The following is a 20,505-nucleotide window of genomic DNA, read 5'->3' on the forward strand; positions in this document are numbered from 1 at the left end:
CGCTCAAGAATTATTATACTTTATCATCTTTGCATTTTGCTTTGAAGTACCATTGTTCAGGAGCTTATCGAAATGGATTGCTTTTTCTCTGTGCTTTGTTTTTCTCCTGTAATCACAAATATACCCTAACAACCCTAAAAGCGACACCAGACATACACAGGCTCATGAATCTTATCTTGTACTTATGAGAGTTACATCCGAAGGATTATACAATTTAGTCCATGTTTTATCTTTGAGATATAATAAACTAATTAAAAGTTTTGCTATCAGAATTAAGCAGGCTTAATTTTCATTGAAAGTTTCACATTCAAAGCCTTGAAGTCCTGACAAATACCTCAATTTTAAACCATCTTTTTTTTCTATTTTTTTAATAACACCCCATTTTTTTCAGATATTCAAATCCTCATAATTAGAATACTAGATCTTGTAACCATTAATTATCATTTAAATTGAACTGTGAGTTTTGTCAAGGAAGTCAGGATGTTGTTTCTTAACCCACCTGCCTGTTGTGCTGTTGTGTGATCACCACAAGCACAATTTCTGTAAACGACTTTGCTAATCAATACTCTGGAGGGTCTGTGCTAAATATTTTAAGAAATTACCTGAGCTGATTTTGTTAATAAAAATATGTTTAGATTTCTCCTTAATTAAGATCTTATTAAAACTCATTCAACTTACTTTCACCCAACCTCAACTGCAGAATACGTAATCTGTGAACAATAAAATGAATTTCTTTTATCTATTTAAGGTTTGAGGGGTTTTGAAACAAACTCTTCAGCCTTACTGCTGAATCAGACTCCTCAGGATCCTTCAACTGATGACTGGATGAGGTCCTTGAATCTATAAGCTACTAAAAACCACTTGGCATCCTTATATTTGTATTGTGTTTTTATATTTCTCTCTAACAACTGAAGTGAACAACAATCCCATATACTGTTAGCTATCAACAGCGTATAGCACTCACTAAGGTTTACCACAGAGCACTCCATCCATTTTCTAACTGCTTTATTGAAGAAGGATAAAGTCTATGCTGTCTATGCTATCCGAAGGAGTTTATCCTGTCTCCTTCCTTATGCCCGGCATGCAACGGGCATTGGTTAGGAGACACCATGGGCAGGATGCCAACCCACTGCCTGGCACACACAGACACAGACACACATGCTCACTGTCTTTGGACTGTGAGAGGAAACCAGAGCACCTGGAGGAAATCATGTGAACACAGAGACAACATACAAACTCCACACAGATAGCACCTGCTAGGTAGCAATGCTAACCACTGCACCACCATGCTGCTTCATTTAGCAGCCCCTGCTTAGGACTTTAAAAAGTTTGAAAATTAAAACGAGCTTGGCAGAGGCTGCGCATCTAACATTTAAGCTGAACATTCCTGGATCCTCATTTTCCCGGAAGGTCATCCATTCAGATGATTTTACACATCAAACGTGCGTGCATAAAAGTCTTTCAAAATACCACCAATGAAAACAAAAATTTGTGGCAGCGGGTTCAACAAACCATCACCTTCTAAAAATTAATTCCATAATTTTTTTACCAGGCAAGTCAACTGAGTACTGATTGGTACTTACAGTAAGACAGAGACGGGATTGGGTTCCCTGGAGGAAACTTTCTTGTCATTGAAATCAAATTAACATGTCTTAACCATTAGGAGAACAGCAAAGGTTTGATTGATTGATACAGCTGTCCAACGATGTTGCACCATATTACTTATTAATGTTTATCAATGGGTTAGATATTCTTTACAAGGAAACAGCTGAATTTTTCCAATTTTTTTTTCCCACACTGAAACGGAAAACAAACAGAAAAACTCCAAGTTTTGGCTGTGGAGTCTTCTTCACATGAAAGACATACTTCCCTGGGAATTCGTCTCCCCAATTTGCATAATTTTAGAATTCCTTTCTCATTTTCCCCATCCATTCTCAGACTTTTTTTTGTCTTTGATCCACAAATTCCTGTTTTTTTTCCCCATTCCTCCATACCTGAAGAAGGTTCCACAGATCTATATACAGTATATACAGTATAAATACTGAGTACATAAACATTTCAACTGTATCCAGAAAACTTTAGCACTGTAACAATATGGTATTGTATAATTTAATCTTAGGCAATTAGGTCTACCATACTGTGTCATTATCTAGGGTATTATTACTTATATTATATACTTATTGTTGAGTTACTTTTGTGAATATTTTTTATCTAGCTATTACTAAAGCATCTTTTCAAGACATATTACAAAAAACAATCAAAATTGCAGACATACAAGAGCTCATCACCTCTCACTACAGAAACTCTTTGCTATTGCAAGTCAGATATACAATATTTTTCTTTGCTTCGCCCTTAAAGCCAAGGAGACTTCCAGTCGACCAGTAAACTCCAAAAACTGGTTAATAATTTGCAGTCCTCGATCAACTTAATCAAGTGACAGGCTAACTCCCACAGAACTCCACTGGCGCACACCGGACGTTCTGTCAGTTAATTTTATTAGAGATTATAGGAAATAAACCGGGCTTCAGTTATTGGGGTTTTCAATTGTGTCAACATTTGTAAGAATGGTCCTAAAGCTCCACAGACTAAGGGAAAACTATGTGATAAATATTCCCCATGTACAAACAGGCTCTTTAAATCTCATCATTGGTCTCTCTTGTGACTAGAAGGGAAAATATTTATGTTGAATGACCCATTCTCAACAGACAAGAGATGGTACCAGTACCAGACACGTAACTTTGCCTGTAAAAATCAGATTATTTTTTCTTTTAAAAATGTGTTTAAGTATATCATGGATGTGTGCCTTATACATCTGTATAAATGTCCCTGTGTTCCAGATAATACTACCACTCGAGGAAAAACAACAAAAAAAATTTTTTAGGATGCAACAGACAAAGAGGGGATTTCAGTACTTGAGCCATTTCTGAATCAAAGGCATTTTATACTAAAAAGGGTTTTCTATTGCTCGTAATTGCAGTCATCTAAACATTCTGCCTACATAGGCACAATCATAGAATTCAGACTCACTCCAAAGGCATGCACTCTCTGCCAGTTTACATAATAAATACAAACATAATTTTGTTCAGATGGGAAATTCATGAATAAAATTGAAAATCCAATAACTTATGCGCCCTGTCTGCCTTTTTTAGGGGGTGGCATAAAAAGAGATATATTTGCATTGATTTAACACAAATTCATCCTAAAACGTTTGTAGGTTTTAGCAATTTATTGCCTTTTGGTTGCAGACTGTGAATGTTGCACTTGGTTAAACAAGCCAAACCCTCACTCAGTCTCTCCAGCACTGATAGAAGATAAACAAAATGAGGAAACCCAGACAATTTAGCTATGAAGAAGCAGTGTTATCTGCAGTCACATCTATAAATTACATTACTGCCCAAGCGACTGCTAACGTTCTTCCTGTTGACATCTTCACTACTTTACAGCTATCATTCAAGCAAACAAGCATCGGATTTTTCCCATAAGTAAAGTGCACACTAGATCAATAGATGACAGGACGCTGGCCTGAGCAAACCATACACCTACAGTGTTCAACGTGACATCAGCCTCCTGGCTTGAAACATGAGACTAACAAGGCCTGATTACGAGATTGATTAATTGTTTTAAAACTGTAAACTGCAGGACGAGCGGAGCCTAAAGAGTAGTGTTGTTTTGGGGCACTTTAATGAAGACAGTCGGGCGGAGACAGGCTGTTGAGCTTACTGCACAACAGAATGCGTTAACATGAGCCAGGACTTTGGACGTATCCTGCTCGCAAAAATCCTCCAATGCAAAATGAGATATCCTGCATTATGGACAACACTTGCTCTGCTTCTGCTCTGCGCACAGTCGGCTCGCTCAGGTAATTCATGGCAAGTTCACTATTTGGAATTCAAGAAAAAAAAATCTTATTTTCATCGAGTAAATCAAATACTATGAAAAAAACGTAAATATGAAATCATTTGACGATAGTTCACAAAATATATTAAATTAAACCAAAAGTACTTAGATAAATGCTGGGTCAGTAAATAGAGACCGAACGATGTCAAATTACGGTATCATATATTGTCTTTATTTTACTTTCAGGGCGTTTCCCTTTTACTTTTTGATATCCAGTTGAAAGAATCATTGCTACTTTGTAAGCGTCGTTGTTTCAGTTGTCGTGATAACTATTACATTACAAGGACATGACATGTTAAGAGAAGATGTTAAAAAATAAAAGCGCAAGTTACTTTACAGTTATTGTAGTCGCACAGTATAAACTGCTGATACTTTCCGCATCACATCTGGTCGAGCGCAAATTCAACATTTTCTATTATCTCTTTTCATTAGATTAATATATTAAAATAAAGATTTTTGTCGATTTTTGTTAGAAGAGCGGAAGATTGATTTTATGTTAAAGAAATACAGTATTTGCTGCAGCAACATGTCTTCCCTTCAATAAAAGCAGAAGATAAACTTCTACAGCTTTTCTTGACGGTTTTCTAAAAATGGAAGAGAATATCGCATTCGACTTGGTTGAGTAATATTAATATATCACTAATACGATTGTTTTATTATTTCAGCGAATAAAAACTGTGAGTGTGGGATTCCATTATGGGACTGTAGCTCAAAACACATTTCCTAGAACTGATTTAAGTTGATACTATAATAAATGTTTTCATCTTGAAACAGAAAGAAGTAACCGAGAGCAATTGCATTTGCGCAGGGATAAAATCAATACTATGTTACTAATCTAGAGGACTTGGCTCTTACTAAAGTCGGCGAAAACTTCAGCAGGAGGGACTGTAAAACTGGAAAAAGCAGAGGAGAGTTGTGTGAGATCAAAGCACATTTGTAATCATAACAGTTTTTCAGTGAAAAACGTGGCCAAGTCAGTAAAGAATGTATTATTGCTGCTTGAGAAATGTATTGTGAGCTTACCATAACGACAGGAAAAAATGTTACCTATAGTGTGCATGTGCATCAATGGGCTTAAAACACTTTTATTATTTGCTTTTTATCGCCAACTTCTGCCAATACCACCCGCAGTACTACCATTGCAACTACTAGGAGTAGCTAATTAACATAAAAGCGGGTCATTTAACGCATCGCAAATTAAGCAAAACACTACAGGAACAAATACTATTTTACATGTAGCACATTTGTTGTTTGTTGTGTGCATCCTTACCTTAGGGAGACGAATAGGCAACAACCCTGGGCGATTTGCCAACGCAACCTTAGTTCGACTCTCTGACTATCTGATGACCGGCTACAAGAAAGGTGTCCGTCCTGTGAGAGACTGGCGCAACTCCACGATGGTGGCCATTGACTTCATGGTGTACGCCATTCTGAGCGTGGTGGGTGGAATAATACTTTTTTTTTTTCGTTGGTTGATTCCTAAAGACAGAATAGACATGGAGAGGAAGGAGATGGTGAAAAGATTTTTCTTGTCTCTGAAATGTGCTCTCAATTCACAGCAAAGGAAGCCACACTTCCACAAAAATGCACATTCCTGTACAAATACCCTTATGTATACCCTTACGATTATATAAAGAATAATCGAAATAATCATTTGCTGAGATGATTTTTCACAATAATTTTTAGTATCATAAGATTAACTCATCAGAATGCTAGAAAAAATATGCAAACCTGCAAACATACTTGCTATACAAAATGCCTTAGTTGGATATAGCGTACTTGAAAACAAGAATTTAATGAAGAAAATAGCAAAGGTCAGTTTTTATGAATGTAAGAAGCAGCAAAGGCTGCAGATTTTAAGAATACAGCATGTTGCATTCATGAAACTATAGTATATAGTCACATAAAATTAGTATTCACTGTACACATACTGTACCAACTAAATTAGGAAATTAATGTATCCATTCATTTTGTAGGTTATTATTTATAGGTCTTAAATCTGGACTGCAGACTGTGGTGTAATATGTTCAGAGAGAATGTAATTGGCCAAAAAAAATCCAGGAACCTTACTGAGTTGTGGACAACATTGTTGTTGTAATACAAAAGTAAAAAAACACACATACTGTATCTGCTAACACAAGTATATACCTTCACCCCTTCCCACCCTCCCTTACAGGATGAGAAGAACCAGGTTCTAACAACGTACATCTGGTACAGACAGGTAAGGGAGACGTCAGTGGGGGTTTCAGACTTGAACTTGAACTGTATAGAATTTCTGCCTCTTCACATGATCCGATTTGGTTGACAAATAATTGCTTTATGCAGTTGTGGTAAAGGCTTCCTCTCTGCAGCACTTGCAGATACCTTACTGGCTTCTGAAATAAAGACAGACTGCAGCTGCTGTGAAAGTCCTTGCAGAGTGGGAAAGTACAGTAGCTTGTAATATATATTTGTATAATCAATGTGTGTATGTACTGTATATGTACATATTTCTGCATGTGTTATTATCACCTTTTAATAATCATTGACAAGGGAAAGTAATCAGGCAAGATTACTGTTCGTTTAAAAACAAAAGATGTTTGCCTTTTCATTTGACCCTGCCTTAAAAACGTCTTGTATCTCTTTACTGCAAAGAAATGGGTGGACGAATTCCTTGTATGGAATCCCGAGGATTTTGACGATATCAAGCAAGTCTCCATCCCTACAAGCAATATTTGGGTGCCAGACATTCTCATCAACGAGTTGTAAGTGCACTGGCTCAAAATGCTAAGGGGGCTTAAGCTTACAAAATATGCAGATTGTTCTGGAAAAATGGAACCAGGTTAATTGGGCGGAATTTAGAATCAGAGACGTACCAATGCTATTTTTTTTTTTTAAGATCGCCTATCTCTGAGACTGGTCTGGCAGCTGGAATTGGCAGCTGGATTGAGAATCTCTAACCCCAATGCCTGTTTCCGCAGCGTGGATGTGGGAAAATCCCCAGATATCCCTTACGTGTACGTGGGTTATGACGGAAAAGTGCAAAACTACAAACCCATCCAGGTGGTGACAGCATGCAGCCTGGATATCTACAACTTCCCCTTCGATATCCAGAATTGCACCCTGACCTTCACCAGCTGGCTTCACACGAGTAAGCAACCGCTGTTGTTTCACACGTCTGTCAAGCAACTGTCTTGTTAGACTCCCTTTGATAAGTCAAGTTTAAATCTTAAGTTTAACATATTTCTAATTTGCAACGAGCAACTACTGGAATATGCTGAGTTGCTGATTGTGAATTAAGATCAATTTATTGGCCATGTACAATTTCTTGTATTAGGGATATTTGACTTTTCGCAGACCCCAGCTTGCTCGCCGTGAGACACACAGACAGGGAGAGAAGCTTGGGGTCACAGCGCAGGGTCAGCCATTTATATGGCGCCCCTGGAGGAGTTGGGGTTAAGGGCCTTGCTCGGGGGCCTCTGCCCCTTCCAGCCACAGGTGCAGATCCTTATCCACTGAGCCACCGCACCACCCCAAACCAAGAGTAAAAGAACTACTGTATTACAATAGTTCTTCACATTTATATAGTCCTTTTCATCCTGAAAAGCACCAAAGTGCTTCAAATGTTGAAGGAGACCCCCTCTTTACACTGCTGATTAGCAGCCCCTCTGCACAGCGGAGCTGGTGAAGAAGCAAGAAATCACTTCAAACACTGAACTGGGGGGGGGGGGGGGGGGGCACTTTAGGTAGACCATATTATGAACGCACAGGGCAGAATTTAGCCAGCACATACCCAGTCTCAAAAACAGTGTCACAGTATTTGGAAAAATCAGGAAATCAGAACTTCGGCTTATCATCTCATCTGCAGAACAGCACCACCTAAACAACAGTCTTCTCTGGCAGCATACTGGGGCAGCGACCGGAAATTCGGGACAAGAGGAAAGAGCACAGTTTACTCAACCAAAAACCACTTGCAGCAACAATCTGGTTTTGCTCAGTGGTCTTCCATTCCTGGACTGACCAGGCTCAGCCTTGTTTAGCTTCTGAGATCTCGTGATATTAGGCTATGCGGTGGTGGTACGGCTGCTGTCATTTCTGGGTGTCAGTTGTTCTTCTTCAAATGTTAGATTTTTGGTTCATTATAAACTGTTGTACATAATATCTAGATTATTTTGTCCGGTAAAAAATGAAAAGCACTGAAAAAGCATTTTCGTGTCATTTGACTGTTGGCTGTCCTGGATAGAAAGCCTTACTGCTAGCTTGACAGAACGAGACCGATAATAAGATCCTCCCTAACTGTTTTGCCAGGATGTGACACACAGGCTGAACTGAGATAACAACTCTTAGCTGTGTAGTTTGAAGTCATGCAAGATTATGGTTAATTATGAGAAAGGCAGAACTAAAGTTTAACTTTCATGCTCTGCAGCTGCTGACATTAACATCTCCTTGATGAGAACCCCTGAAGAGGTGATGTTTGACAAGAATGTCTTCATGAACCAGGGGGAATGGGAGCTGCTTTATGTCCTGTCTCAGTACATAGACTTCAGCATTGACGGTACCGACCACTATGCCGAAATGAAGTTCTTTGTAAGCAACCCTACTCCTTTACATTTGTGTTACCCAGGCCCAAGAACTGTACTGTATACACCAGGAATCAAGTGACGGACAAAGTTTTAAAAAGAATAACCCTTCAGTTACTGCAACTTAAATCTTAGGTCACTATGAACTGATGAGTCAAAAGAAAGGAATTTCAGTTGCTGAGGGGGCTAAAATATCTATTTTAAATGATTAAATCAAAATGTCTCTTAGAAAGTGGAATTCTCAAAAAAAGTGAGGCACATTTAGCATAGTGCCATTGGGGATAGGACTGGGATTAAGAATCCAGGGCTGTCTCAGTTCACAGTTAAACATTCCTGAGGGACGTACCTCTCCAACAAACAGCACTGCATCTCCTGACTGTCACGTCAGTGCTTCAGACATCTGCATTTCCTCCTTCTCCCAGTGTAGGTACAGAGGGTCATCTCCGTGAGCCAGCCTGTACAGACACAGCTTGTGATTTCAAGTAAAGTGTTTATAGGATTAAGAAAAATGGGCAATTCTAAATTTAAAATCATCACGACTGAATAATCTTTGAATCTGTGTTTTGGGAGTTTTGAAAACACAACAGCGCTCATCCAATATTCAGTGCACACAAGAAGAAGGAAATCTTCCCCGTTTAATCTGCAACTGTGCTGAAAAACGGCAAAAATGCTCATGGCAGGACTCCACCCACGGGTCAGAATAATTCCGGTCCAGACCCAGGGCTAACGACCCCCGTGTCTTCCAGGTCGTGATCCGACGAAGGCCCTTGTTCTACACTGTCAGCCTCCTGCTGCCCAGCGTGTTCCTGATGTTGATGGACATTGTGGGATTTTATCTGCCGCCTGATAGTGGAGAGCGGGTGTCCTTTAAGATCACCCTGCTGCTGGGATATTCTGTCTTTCTCATCATTGTGTCCGACACTTTGCCTGCTACTGCCATCGGGACGCCTCTGATAGGTAGGGGGAAAGGGCGGGAGTCATCTGGGACACGATTAGGAGCTTTAGATCGTGAGATTAAGTTTCCTGCCGCAGTGCTGCGCTCTATTATTGAGCTTCTCTAGCCCTTCGTCTGAGGAACAGGCGGCTCCAAATGAAATCCAAGGCAGGCATTGGAAAAGCTTTCTCTGCTTATTTTATTTCAGTTTTACCTTTCCGCATGCTTACCTAATAAACCAAATTAAAATCTAAAGCTCTGGAAGAATTTACAAAAAGGTTATTATTTGTGTACATTCCGAACAGCTTTAAAGTGCCATCACTTACATTTTGAAATCTCTTTTTGTTTCTGCATTTTAAAGTTATTTGAAATATGCACTGCTTATATACCGGGACTTTAAGAAAGGGCAGATCATTTTGTTCCTGTTGTCATATCCACAGCACTGTGTAAAGGTGATACCTTCTGGTGCACGAACATTAATTTTGCGAAAAAGTCACCCCATGAAGCTTTTGGAAGCTAAAAAAGTAGCTGAAGTAAAATAATCCAACTTTTTTTCTTGAAAACTCTGTGTATGCAAAAAGCTGATGCAATTAAAGTACTGAGAATATTTTAGCTCAGCAAGTCAGTGTTGTAATAATGGAGCTGTGCCTTAACAAAGGTGAATTTTGGGCCGATACTTTTGTTTTTTGGACTACAGGTGTCTACTTTGTGGTGTGCATGGCCCTCCTGGTGATTAGTCTTACGGAGACCATCCTGATCGTACGCTTGGTGCACAAACAGGACCTCCAGTCCCATGTCCCAGAGTGGGTGAAGCACCTTGTGTTAGAGAAAGCCACCGTGCTTCTCTGCATTCGCAACAAGGAAAGATTTGGCCCCATTCCTTCAAGGGGATGTGACATGTCCCGATTCAAGGAGAATAACATGAATACAGGTGGGTTCTCGAGTGGTACAGTTTTTATTTTAGAGGCACCAAACCTCTTCAGCTTTTTTTCAGCGCCAGCTCTATTGCAGCAGAGAAATACTTCCTGCTGACATTTTTATTAATTGTGGATGCAGGGTGCATCCCAGATATGTAGGATGCATGCTAGATAATGCTGTTGTAGCATATTAATAAAAGGCAGCATGCTTTTGCAGGACAATGCGTTTGTTAGGTTGACATAGGCTTTTATCACCGTTAAACCTTGCAGGCAAATTCAATCACCGCACTTGTGAGAATACCAGAGACTGTGAGAAGTCCATAGGCATGGCCCCACCTCTGAGAGACAATGCCCCAGTGGTGGACAACATCCTCCAGGAGATTTCGTCCATCCGCCACTTCCTGGAGAGGCGAGAGCAGTACAGAGAAATTGCCAAGGAGTGGCTGCAGGTGGGGTATGTCCTGGATGTGCTGCTGTTCCGCGTTTATTTAGTGGCTGTGCTGGCGTACAGCATCACACTCGGGACTCTCTGGTCAGTGTGGCAATATGCCTGAGCTTGAGAGCTTTGGAAAAACCAGCGTGTGGGCCTCACGTAAAGATAACCAATCTGATTTGGCTGAGGGTGGCCTTGAATACCTTGATTCTTACCTTAATAAGGGCTGCCTCTCCCCACTCCCTCTTCACAGGAAGTGAAAAAAATCCTCCGTCTTTTGTCTACCACTGAAAGAGGTCTCACACAACGCACTGTAAGGAGGGGAAAACAAGTGTTTCATTTTTCTCGTTCATAATACTCCGCAACGTTGGCTAATAAACTCACAAGGTCAACAAAAAAAAAAAACTGTGACTGTTTTAGAGAAGGGCTTTACTGCTAAAAACCGGACGAGATTGTCGAGAAGCCGACATTAGATTTTTCCTTTGCGCCGCGCAACAGCTGCTCTCCACAGGGTCAGCCTGCTCTTCATTTAGACATATCTTGTGAAAGAACACAATTAGAATCACATCAGATTAAAACAATAAAACGAATACTGTACATGCAAAAAAAAGAGAGGTGGCTTGTGCTTTTGTATAGACAATGATAGTGTGCTTTGGTGTAGATTTTCACGTGAAAGCCTTTATAAAATAAACCTCAGTAGCTGTGTAGTGAGAATGGCCCATCTCTACAACAAAAGCTTCTAGTCATATTCATATTCTGGTTTGTGACATTTGGAATACATGTGAATGTACTGTATGTGGGAAAATCTTTGTCTCCTGCCTTTTCTCTGTGTTATGTTAGACTGTAGTTGTGATTTTCTACAATAACAAAACATTGATTCCAAACACTTCTATGGCTTTAGAAATTTAGACACAACTTTAGTAAGAATATAAAGTTGTCTGAACGGCTATTTTAGTTCATTGGACAAAATCATTAAATCATTTCATACAATAGTGCATCTCATTGCTGTTTTAATAAGGAAAGGGAGAATGGAAGTCAATTATTTATCATTTGCAAACCCTGTGAAGCAGCTGAGCAATCACAAGAGAAAAGAAAAACACACTTTTGGAATGTTATAAAAGCCAGCCGAAAATAAAAGTGCAGGTGTGTCAACATGTGTTGACAAGATGTCAATATATAATTGAATGGCTGTGTGTGGAATTAATTTTACTGGTGGATGAAACCACAGTGGACTTTTAAAATATTTTATTGCTTTCTCCTGTGGATTCTCCCATGTATATGCAGGGTATTAATGTATTCTCCATGCAAAAAGTCTTTTTATTCTCGAAAATGCCTTCTACAGGCAAATGTTATTATGAAGTGTATTTAATTTATAGCTTTTACATTCAGCTTGTATATACAGTAGTAACTTCAGGCAATGTACTCCAGACTTGATAATCTGTATTCTTCAGAACCAGTTAGCTTTGCATTACACACCTGTGCTGCATTTCTAACACTGCCACAGATACAATGGAAAAATTGAAGCAATTGATGGCCTCTGACCTGAAATAATCTGAGTTAAATTATGACAGTTTTATTTTTAGGACCATTGTATATGTCATATAACACTGTTTCTTATTATATGGGAATAAAATTTCATTTTACTCTAAGTCTTCAGCTGTGTTGTTTTTATTCTTCAGTTTCAACATTTGTGAACATCCTCATTATTCCTGTCCATGTGGACCAAAAAAGGATAATACACACCTTTTTTTTTTACAAAAAGGTTAATGCTACCTTCAGCAGCACATTAGATTGTTCTGCTACAGAATATTGGAAACCGATACTGTACACACTGTTTTTGCACAAAAAAATAAACTGCTTTGTAAACACGACTGAACTGTAAGACTCAATTAAAATAAAAAAAATCAGTTGCACATAGACCAACTTCATATATCAACTTAACGCTAACCTACTGACAGAACAGCTCTTTGTTATTTAATAGAAAACTTTTTAAAAGAAAGAATATCATTTAAGCATCTGGATTACTGTCTGGCTCTTGTTCAAAATGGCTTTTAAACACTTTGAAACTGTGTCAAGTAAATTAAGGAATGATGGACAGATTAAAACACATACTTTTGAAGAACTTTTTTCCCCTTACAAAATGAACAAAGTGAATGAGGTAGGATTTATCATGTTTACGAGAGAGAAAAGGAGTTAATTGTTCAGCACAACGAACCACGCACCTGCAAATTCAGCCTAATATACTACACTCTGCAGAACGTGCAAACACCAGCAAGGTATTTATCACTGCTTTGATTGTTCTTGTTTCATGATTGACACTAATGTACTACATGTAATGATTTTAGCTTGCTGAAAATGCACTCAGTGGGCATGCAATGATTAAATAAATGCTATTGACAATGTGCATAATTAAAAAAAAATCGGTAAGACAGTAAATGGGACCATTGATTCCAGTTCAATCAATGCAACTTCACAATCAGATCCTTTCCAAAAGCTGGAAAGACCTGAAAAGGCCCATTTCTTGTCAAGTAACTCCCAAACTAGACTATATTCATTGATCTAAGAATATGACTTAGTCCCTCGTTGATAAATATGAAGTGTTCTTCACAATACAGTTAAAAGAATAATAACAACCAACCCCGTCAACAGAGCTGCAGGGGCTGAAATTTACTTCAGGTAATTTTAATGTACAGTATGCAACCGCTAACTGAATGTACCAGTATCACACTTTGAAGTTTCACCTATTAGCTGTATACATTGTTCAGTGAAATCAACTGTGTAAACTACTTTTGCATACATGTACATTGATTTCCTTAAAGCTGCCATTGACAAACTTGAAAAATTTACTTTTCAAATGTTTTTTCTGGATTGCTTTGCAATATGCTGTATCTATTTTTTCCCTCAAATTAAACAACTGAAGAAAAGCATGATCAAAATCAAGTAAATATGTGTCAGCAGGAGATTATGTTTTTATTTGAGTACACTAAATAAACAACTGTATTTTGCTCAAAATACTTGAAAGAGTAAACTAACACTTCAAATACTGCCACAGTATATTTAGCAGCCAATACATTTTTAAATATTTTTCAAAGCTTTGGTGCACTGATAGACTATATATTATACACATATAAAAAACAAACTACAAGAAACATTGAAATAAACTGGAAAAACAGGAAGCTGACAGAAGTTAAAGGAACAAGACGTCAAAGATCATTAACCTAAAGTGGCTGGGCTGCTGTTTTTGGACAACTGTAGTGATGCCTTTAAGTTAAGTCTTCAGTTAAATGGAGTTTATAATGAAAGTTCGGGAGAGATGACAACAACCAAATTCAATCAGACACAGCTGTCAGTAATTAGCAATCACTCCTGACGTCACTTCCACTCCTAAAACATTATATATACTTTCCCTCGCGTACATCTTTCTGTATCCCATCTCCACCTCTGCAGCTGCCCCTAGGTCACTCCTCACTCTGCATGGGGTCCCAAGTTCCTCGTCCCCTGGCCAGGAGGTCAGCCCTCAGCCGAGTGGGTTAAAAAATTTTAATTAAACACTCCATAATCTTTTCAGTACGCTTAATTCTTGGGTACTGTTATACCTAGTGAACAGAAAATATCACTAAGTAAATATCATGTGCAGAGTTGGATATTTTTATATTTCACCAGGCATTGAAATCCAGTTCTGTTTTAAAACATTCTCGAGAGTGATCCTATACAATGTGCCTGTTGAATCTGATGCTACAGGCCAAGAAGCGAGCATCTGACCTCAGTCACACTTAACACTTTGGTCTGTGAAAGAGGAGTGGAGCAGTAATCCCTTTCCATGTTTCAAATGCTCATTTAAATGTATTAATTCATAGAGCGACAGAGATTATCTTAATTAGGAATGTCCTCATTTCAGATACAGATACTGTCTTTTCTTCAAGATAAAAGATGCAAATTGCAGTATTACTATGCCAACAGTGTCTCAAGCAGATAACGGAAAATTAATGGTTTGTTGCTGCTTTTTTCAAGCTTCTTTTTTTGTCTCAGTGGCATATACGAACACATAACATGCCTGCCTTTTAGTACAGTAACCCTTTCTTATCCATAAGCCTTTCCTATTGACACCAGCTCATAGTGCAGTGTGCCTGGAATGTCCTTATGAAGTTTCAGAGAGGAGTTCAAAGTGCAGATCTTCAGAAGCTTGGTTTTTACTACAGGTTGACAAATTCCAGAACGAACTTTCAAATAAATATTTTTTATTTGATTTATGTTACAGTGGTTTGTTTTAATCTCGTTTGTAGCTATGTAGTCTTTGAATTCTTGCAGTCGCTAGACACCTGGACAGGGCTCAGTAGAAGCACTACATTACTGGAAATCCATTGTACGAATTTACAGAACATTTAGCATCTACCATGAACATAAACCATTAGATGCTTTAGAACAGGTCAAGTGTCTTAGAATTTGTATGTACGTCAGCAAAATCTGTTTTATTTTCATCAAGTAAGAACCTTCCTTATACAGTAGCTACCTTGATATTCTAAAGACATTAAGCACTCTTGACAGCAAACTGGTGTACCCAAAGCATAGTACATCAACATCATATGACAGCGATGCTGCACTAACATGCCTACAGATCGGACTGTCCTTTCCTGCAATTGACTAAATACATAAATGTATATATAAAATACAAGACACACCCGAAGAAGGCTCCACAGCCGAAACGTTGTGTTTATTTTTCTTTTCTTCTCTTTTCAGCATGGAACAAACCTTTACTTGTTCCTTTGCAGTCTATGAATACTGACACAGCTACCTACTTGAACTGTTTAAAATGTAACATATACACGGGCAAAATATCACATTAACATTGTTTAAATATGCCATTGCTTCCTGCAGTGACAGAAATGTTCTGAAAGTATACAGCATATTTATATTATATAAGTATATAGCATATTTCAAGAAGACTGTTATTCTCACTTTGAAAGAAAAAAGCTAATCCTTCCTCCCTCCTCAGAAAGCCAACAACCAAAGTAACTCCCATCCTATCACACAAGCACAGGATGGGACCTCTGTCCACTGCACTCCGCACATACCCCCTGTATAGTCAAGTGCACAGAAGCACACAGATGCCAGTTAACCGACCCAGCATGCCTTTGGAAGCTGGGAAGAAGTCAGACCATCCTTTGGAAATGTCAGGATTTCCATCTGACATGTTTCAGCCAGTTCCATTTCTGGTTTCAAACTGTATTGCTAATTTCACCTCACTTTAGTGTCATCCACCCATCCTCTTCTCCAGTTCAGGGTCACAGTGGTCTGGATCCTATCCTACTAGCAACGGGAGCAAGGCAGGGTACACCCTGGATGGGACACCTGTCCATCGCAGGGCAGACACACACACAGACTCACACCAGGCCCAGGCTTTTTCCCAAAAGCCACCTGACCTACCAGTATGTCTTTGTACTGTGAGAGGAAACTGTAGCACCTGGAGGAAACCCACATGAACATGGGGAGAACATACAACCTACATGCAGATAGCACCATAGAAATTAAACCCAGGGCCCCTGCTCTATTGTGCCACTATGCCCCACCACCTTAGATTAAAAGCATATTTTTCGCTTCTTTTGGAAAGGGATGTGGAGCAATCTAGTCACTAGTGCTCCAACCTCAGTCAACATCACTCAACTAATACTTTAAAAAATGTAACATCATTCCCCCTTTGGTACAGAAAATGTTACCTCCTTTCAGTGAGTGTTTCTCGAAGTCTGTATCTTGTACTGTTTTTACACAGTTGTCCTTCATTTACTTTCCTCCTCCAAATCCAATAAAATGAAATGAGCTTTACCATTCACACACCACAAGGGGGAAACATTTCTCTCAGAAACCGAGAAAAGTCCATGTGTCAATCAAACATCTACCCAAGAGAAAGAGAGTCTTGTTTTGTTTACTCACATTCTGCCTTTTATGCAACTCCTAACATGGATTTTGTCATTCGTTGCAACGGTCACCACCTGTATTATATTCAGATCTGACGTTTTCCAACAAAAAAGGAGTAACTCAGTAACTCATCTGCTGTAGTGTATTTGTGTATTCATCATATCAGTGAAAGGCTCCATCAATTTAATAAACAGACTAATTCTTTGTTAAAAAAAGGACTATTTTTAGATGCAATAGTTTGGAAGGGTAAAAACAGAATTTTGTCTTTTTTAATTCCTGTCCAAAGCTTTAGCTGGCATTGGGAACTTTAGATCAGCTAAAACTCACAAAAGAAAGGGATCAGCTAAGAGCTACAGCCCCTGACCATGTGTATTGCCACAATTCAGTACAAACAAGGTCATCTATAAAATAAAATTGCTTTGATTAATTGATATGTAGAACTATGTATGTGTGTGGTTGTGTCACTAACAGATTTTGAGGTATTAATTTCTTAGGACAGCATATCAGGGCATGATACAATGATAAACAAGCTTCACAAGAGAAGTGCTATGTTGCTAACAAATAAACAACAAGGACAGTTTAATTTGTGCACTTATTGATTTCATATTTTCATAACATGAAAAGCTAAACCCTTTTTTGATCAAAGGAGCTTACACTAATCACCACTGACAGCCTAGGGATGTACTTTAATATACTTTATATTCAAATATGTTTGTTACCATTTGTTCATGCTTTGGTCTTATAGTTGGGGATGGTTGGATCACATCCAGACTTTTATTGTTACTGTATATTTGGATGTGTGAGACATTCTAAGCACTGAGCACATCTAACATATTTATCTGATTTTCAATACAGGAAATGAGGGTAGCAGCACCTGTGATGATCCCACACCCCGGTAGGAGGTGCAGATTGTCGCTTGGTACCAGGTTCGTATTGTTGACACAACACAATGGATTCCTAATTATCACCTCACCTTACATTCATTCCTGGGATATCAGTCATTAACAATATTCAATGAAAGTGGCTTTGCGATTAAAAAATCAACTTTGAGAAATACCAGAATATGCCGCATGGGCACCAACCCCCGAGAGCTGGGTTTTAAATAAGTTTGGAATTAACGGACACAAGCTGCGATAATAGAGGCTGGGGTGTAAGCATTGCTGTCTACTGTAGTATTTTTAACTACAATAGACTGTAGTTATTTTAAGAACCGAACATCACATTTTGGAGAGGGGAAAAGACGAGACATGCGTTAAGACGCAGAAGTCCGGTATTGTTGACCGTTTGGAAGAGTTCTGTTGTCTAATGAGTTAAACGCTAAACTCACAGACTGCCTCTCTCGCTTCCTAAAATATCTGTTGGTAAAAACACAAAAGCCACATGAAACTTTCTTAGCAGTTTTGAGAATCGGATATTCACGGTTAAGACTGAAATATAAAAGCACATTTTCGAGATTGAAAAACCACAAACACCCGGTGTTAATAAAAAAAAAAAACCGTTCCCCTACCTTTCCAGACGAGCCCAATCGATCGCTCATCAATTATGCAGACGGCAAAATTCCTCTTTTCCAGCGATCACGTGAGGAAAGCACTGCAATGTGAAAGCATGAAACTGCTTTTTTTGAAAGCGTTCGGCCCAAACAATATAATACTGCGAATGCTTTTTCCGCATTGAAATTAACACGGCTGAGTGGTGCATAAACGCCATCACCACAGAGCTTCGAGGACTGTTTTTACGCACGTTTGCGCACCTGCTTTAAATTTCTTGGGTCCTAGGTTATGTTGATGCCTGGGGAGCCTTATGTGTGGAGACTGCATGTTTTCCCCATGTGGTCACACCGATTTTTTTTCCCCTCTCACAATCCAATGACGCGCTGTCGAGGTTAATTAATGTATCTAAAGCAAGACGTCCCCCTACAACAGTGGTGATCCACAACTCTGCTCCATGAAAGCTGATTATTAAATCAAAGGCCCAGGCAGAAGGGGAACCAGAAGGCACTATGACCATCAGGAACAGGTGCTGTCAACCTCTAAACAAACTTTAAGCTAAACTAGCTTTTATTTTTATGGAAACATACTGACAGATGTTCTTGGAGAATTCTGAACTTCAGTGCCCAGAGCTACAGCCCGTAAAAGGAAAGCTTTGTGGAATAATTAAATGAATACAGTGACTGAAACTGAAATACAGTATTCGATACATTAAAACGTGAAACACAAATTTCACTATGGAGCAAAACACATAACCCCATGACAGGAGGCCATTCAGCATCAAGATGGAATGCAGCTGCTCAGATGAGGTGCCCAAATTGAGTGCTGTAAAAAAACTGAAACTGTAAAAAAAAAAACACATGCAGTGCGTACATATTGTACATGCAATCAGAAATGCCTGCTTTCTTGCAGAACATCACAAAAGGAAAGGCTGGGTTGTGTCTAGGTAAAGTAACATATGTTACATCACTTGGAGGGACATGGCAAAAATGTTCAGGGTCAGTTCTTCAGGCGTGATAAGCTCCACAATCAATGCTTGGCAGCGCATACAATTGCAGGGATTTGGAGAAGACCGTTTCTCTATTCACGGCGCCATTGTCAGAGCCCTTTCCTATCCATTAGATCATATCTGGGTCAAAGAGCACATAAAGATGGGACCCCCGGCTGTCACACAAAGCCTATTCAGGGCCAGTCACCATTCACCCACCTCCTCTCATCCATCGCCAGGGAGTCACATGATCCATGCAGCGCTGGAGCGCCTAAGTCCACCATTTGAAGTTTTCAATAAAAGAACAAACCTTAAGATGTCCGAAGGGGGCAAAACCAGTGCCGTTCATTTTTTCCCTCTCTCTCTCCCCATGTCCTCCCACCTCATTCCGGGCTTTTTTTTTCCGCCACTCACAGCTGTCAACAACACCCTAAAAAAAAGAGAGAGAAAAAAAACAAATAAGCTTCCCCTCACGTCTTCACACTGACAGCACATTTTAGGGTCATCTACTGTATAAAATGTGGAACTGTTTTTTTTCTTCCGGAGTCTTGATTTGATGTTATATGTAAGGCAGATTATCAATTCTTGCCCCTGAAAGCCGACAGTGTTCATCCTTCATCTTGTGGTGCAGAAATGTAAAGTAAAGGGAACCTAACTGCTGAGTGAAATGTCCCCATAGACCCATGTTCCTAAACTGAACAAGTTCTGGTCTTGCCTTTTTCTAGAGGCATGTGTTACCTGGAAATAAATTTTCTTTCAAAAGAGCACTTCTCAGTCTTCAGTAATGACAATGCAGACATACTGTACACTACATGTTATAAAAAAGATTTATTTAAGTGCTGTGGCAGACAGTGCCCTATTCAAGAACAGAACACAGAACACAGGATTGGAAGATTATTTGCAAGAATTGTGCTTCTTGTGTCTCTGATGGCGCATGGGGAACGCTGAGCTCAGTTAGCAATTTATGTACTGCTGTATATGTGCTCATGTGTGTGTCTTTATACAGTATATATTATTACTATTAATATTTGAAAGCTAAACCATTAATGGTAAGGAATTTTTTCACTGTCCTAACAGCCTTTCACTTCTTAGGAAGCTATTTTGAGGATTTTTGTAGCCAAACCACATATTTGTGTTTAAATTGCAATTGTACTAAACTTGGAAAACCAAGGAATATTAAGGTCAGTCATGCAAGAGAGCTGAACTGGAAGGCTTTTTGTTTGCGGAAAGCAGACAGGTATATTTTAAAATTTACTTTAAACTAACAATAGACAGGATTAATTTCAATGAATAAATCTGCTTAGGCTTATTTAAAAAGGCTTAGCTGAAAAAGCTTACCTGTCTGATTTAGAAATGCAACTGGCTCTTGTTGTGAAT

At 39.0% G+C, this 20,505-nt stretch overlaps 1 protein-coding gene across 1 annotated transcript; it reads left to right on the forward strand.

Moving 5' to 3' along the window:
- Positions 1–3,433: 3,433 nt before the first annotated feature.
- On the forward strand, positions 3,434–11,350 carry htr3a (5-hydroxytryptamine (serotonin) receptor 3A). The gene is made up of 9 exons (XM_088939710.1): positions 3,434–3,859; positions 5,173–5,336; positions 6,074–6,118; positions 6,532–6,641; positions 6,858–7,027; positions 8,303–8,463; positions 9,203–9,413; positions 10,088–10,321; positions 10,578–11,350. The coding sequence occupies exons 1-9, from the start codon at positions 3,742–3,744 to the stop codon at positions 10,859–10,861; spliced, it is 1,497 nt and encodes a 498-aa protein (XP_088795836.1). The 5' UTR covers positions 3,434–3,741; the 3' UTR covers positions 10,862–11,350.
- Positions 11,351–20,505: the final 9,155 nt, after the last annotated feature.

Source organism: Atractosteus spatula, chromosome 22 (genome assembly GCF_055471065.1).
Source record: "Atractosteus spatula isolate fAtrSpa1 chromosome 22, fAtrSpa1.hap1, whole genome shotgun sequence".
Taxonomy (NCBI): domain Eukaryota; kingdom Metazoa; phylum Chordata; class Actinopteri; order Semionotiformes; family Lepisosteidae; genus Atractosteus; species Atractosteus spatula.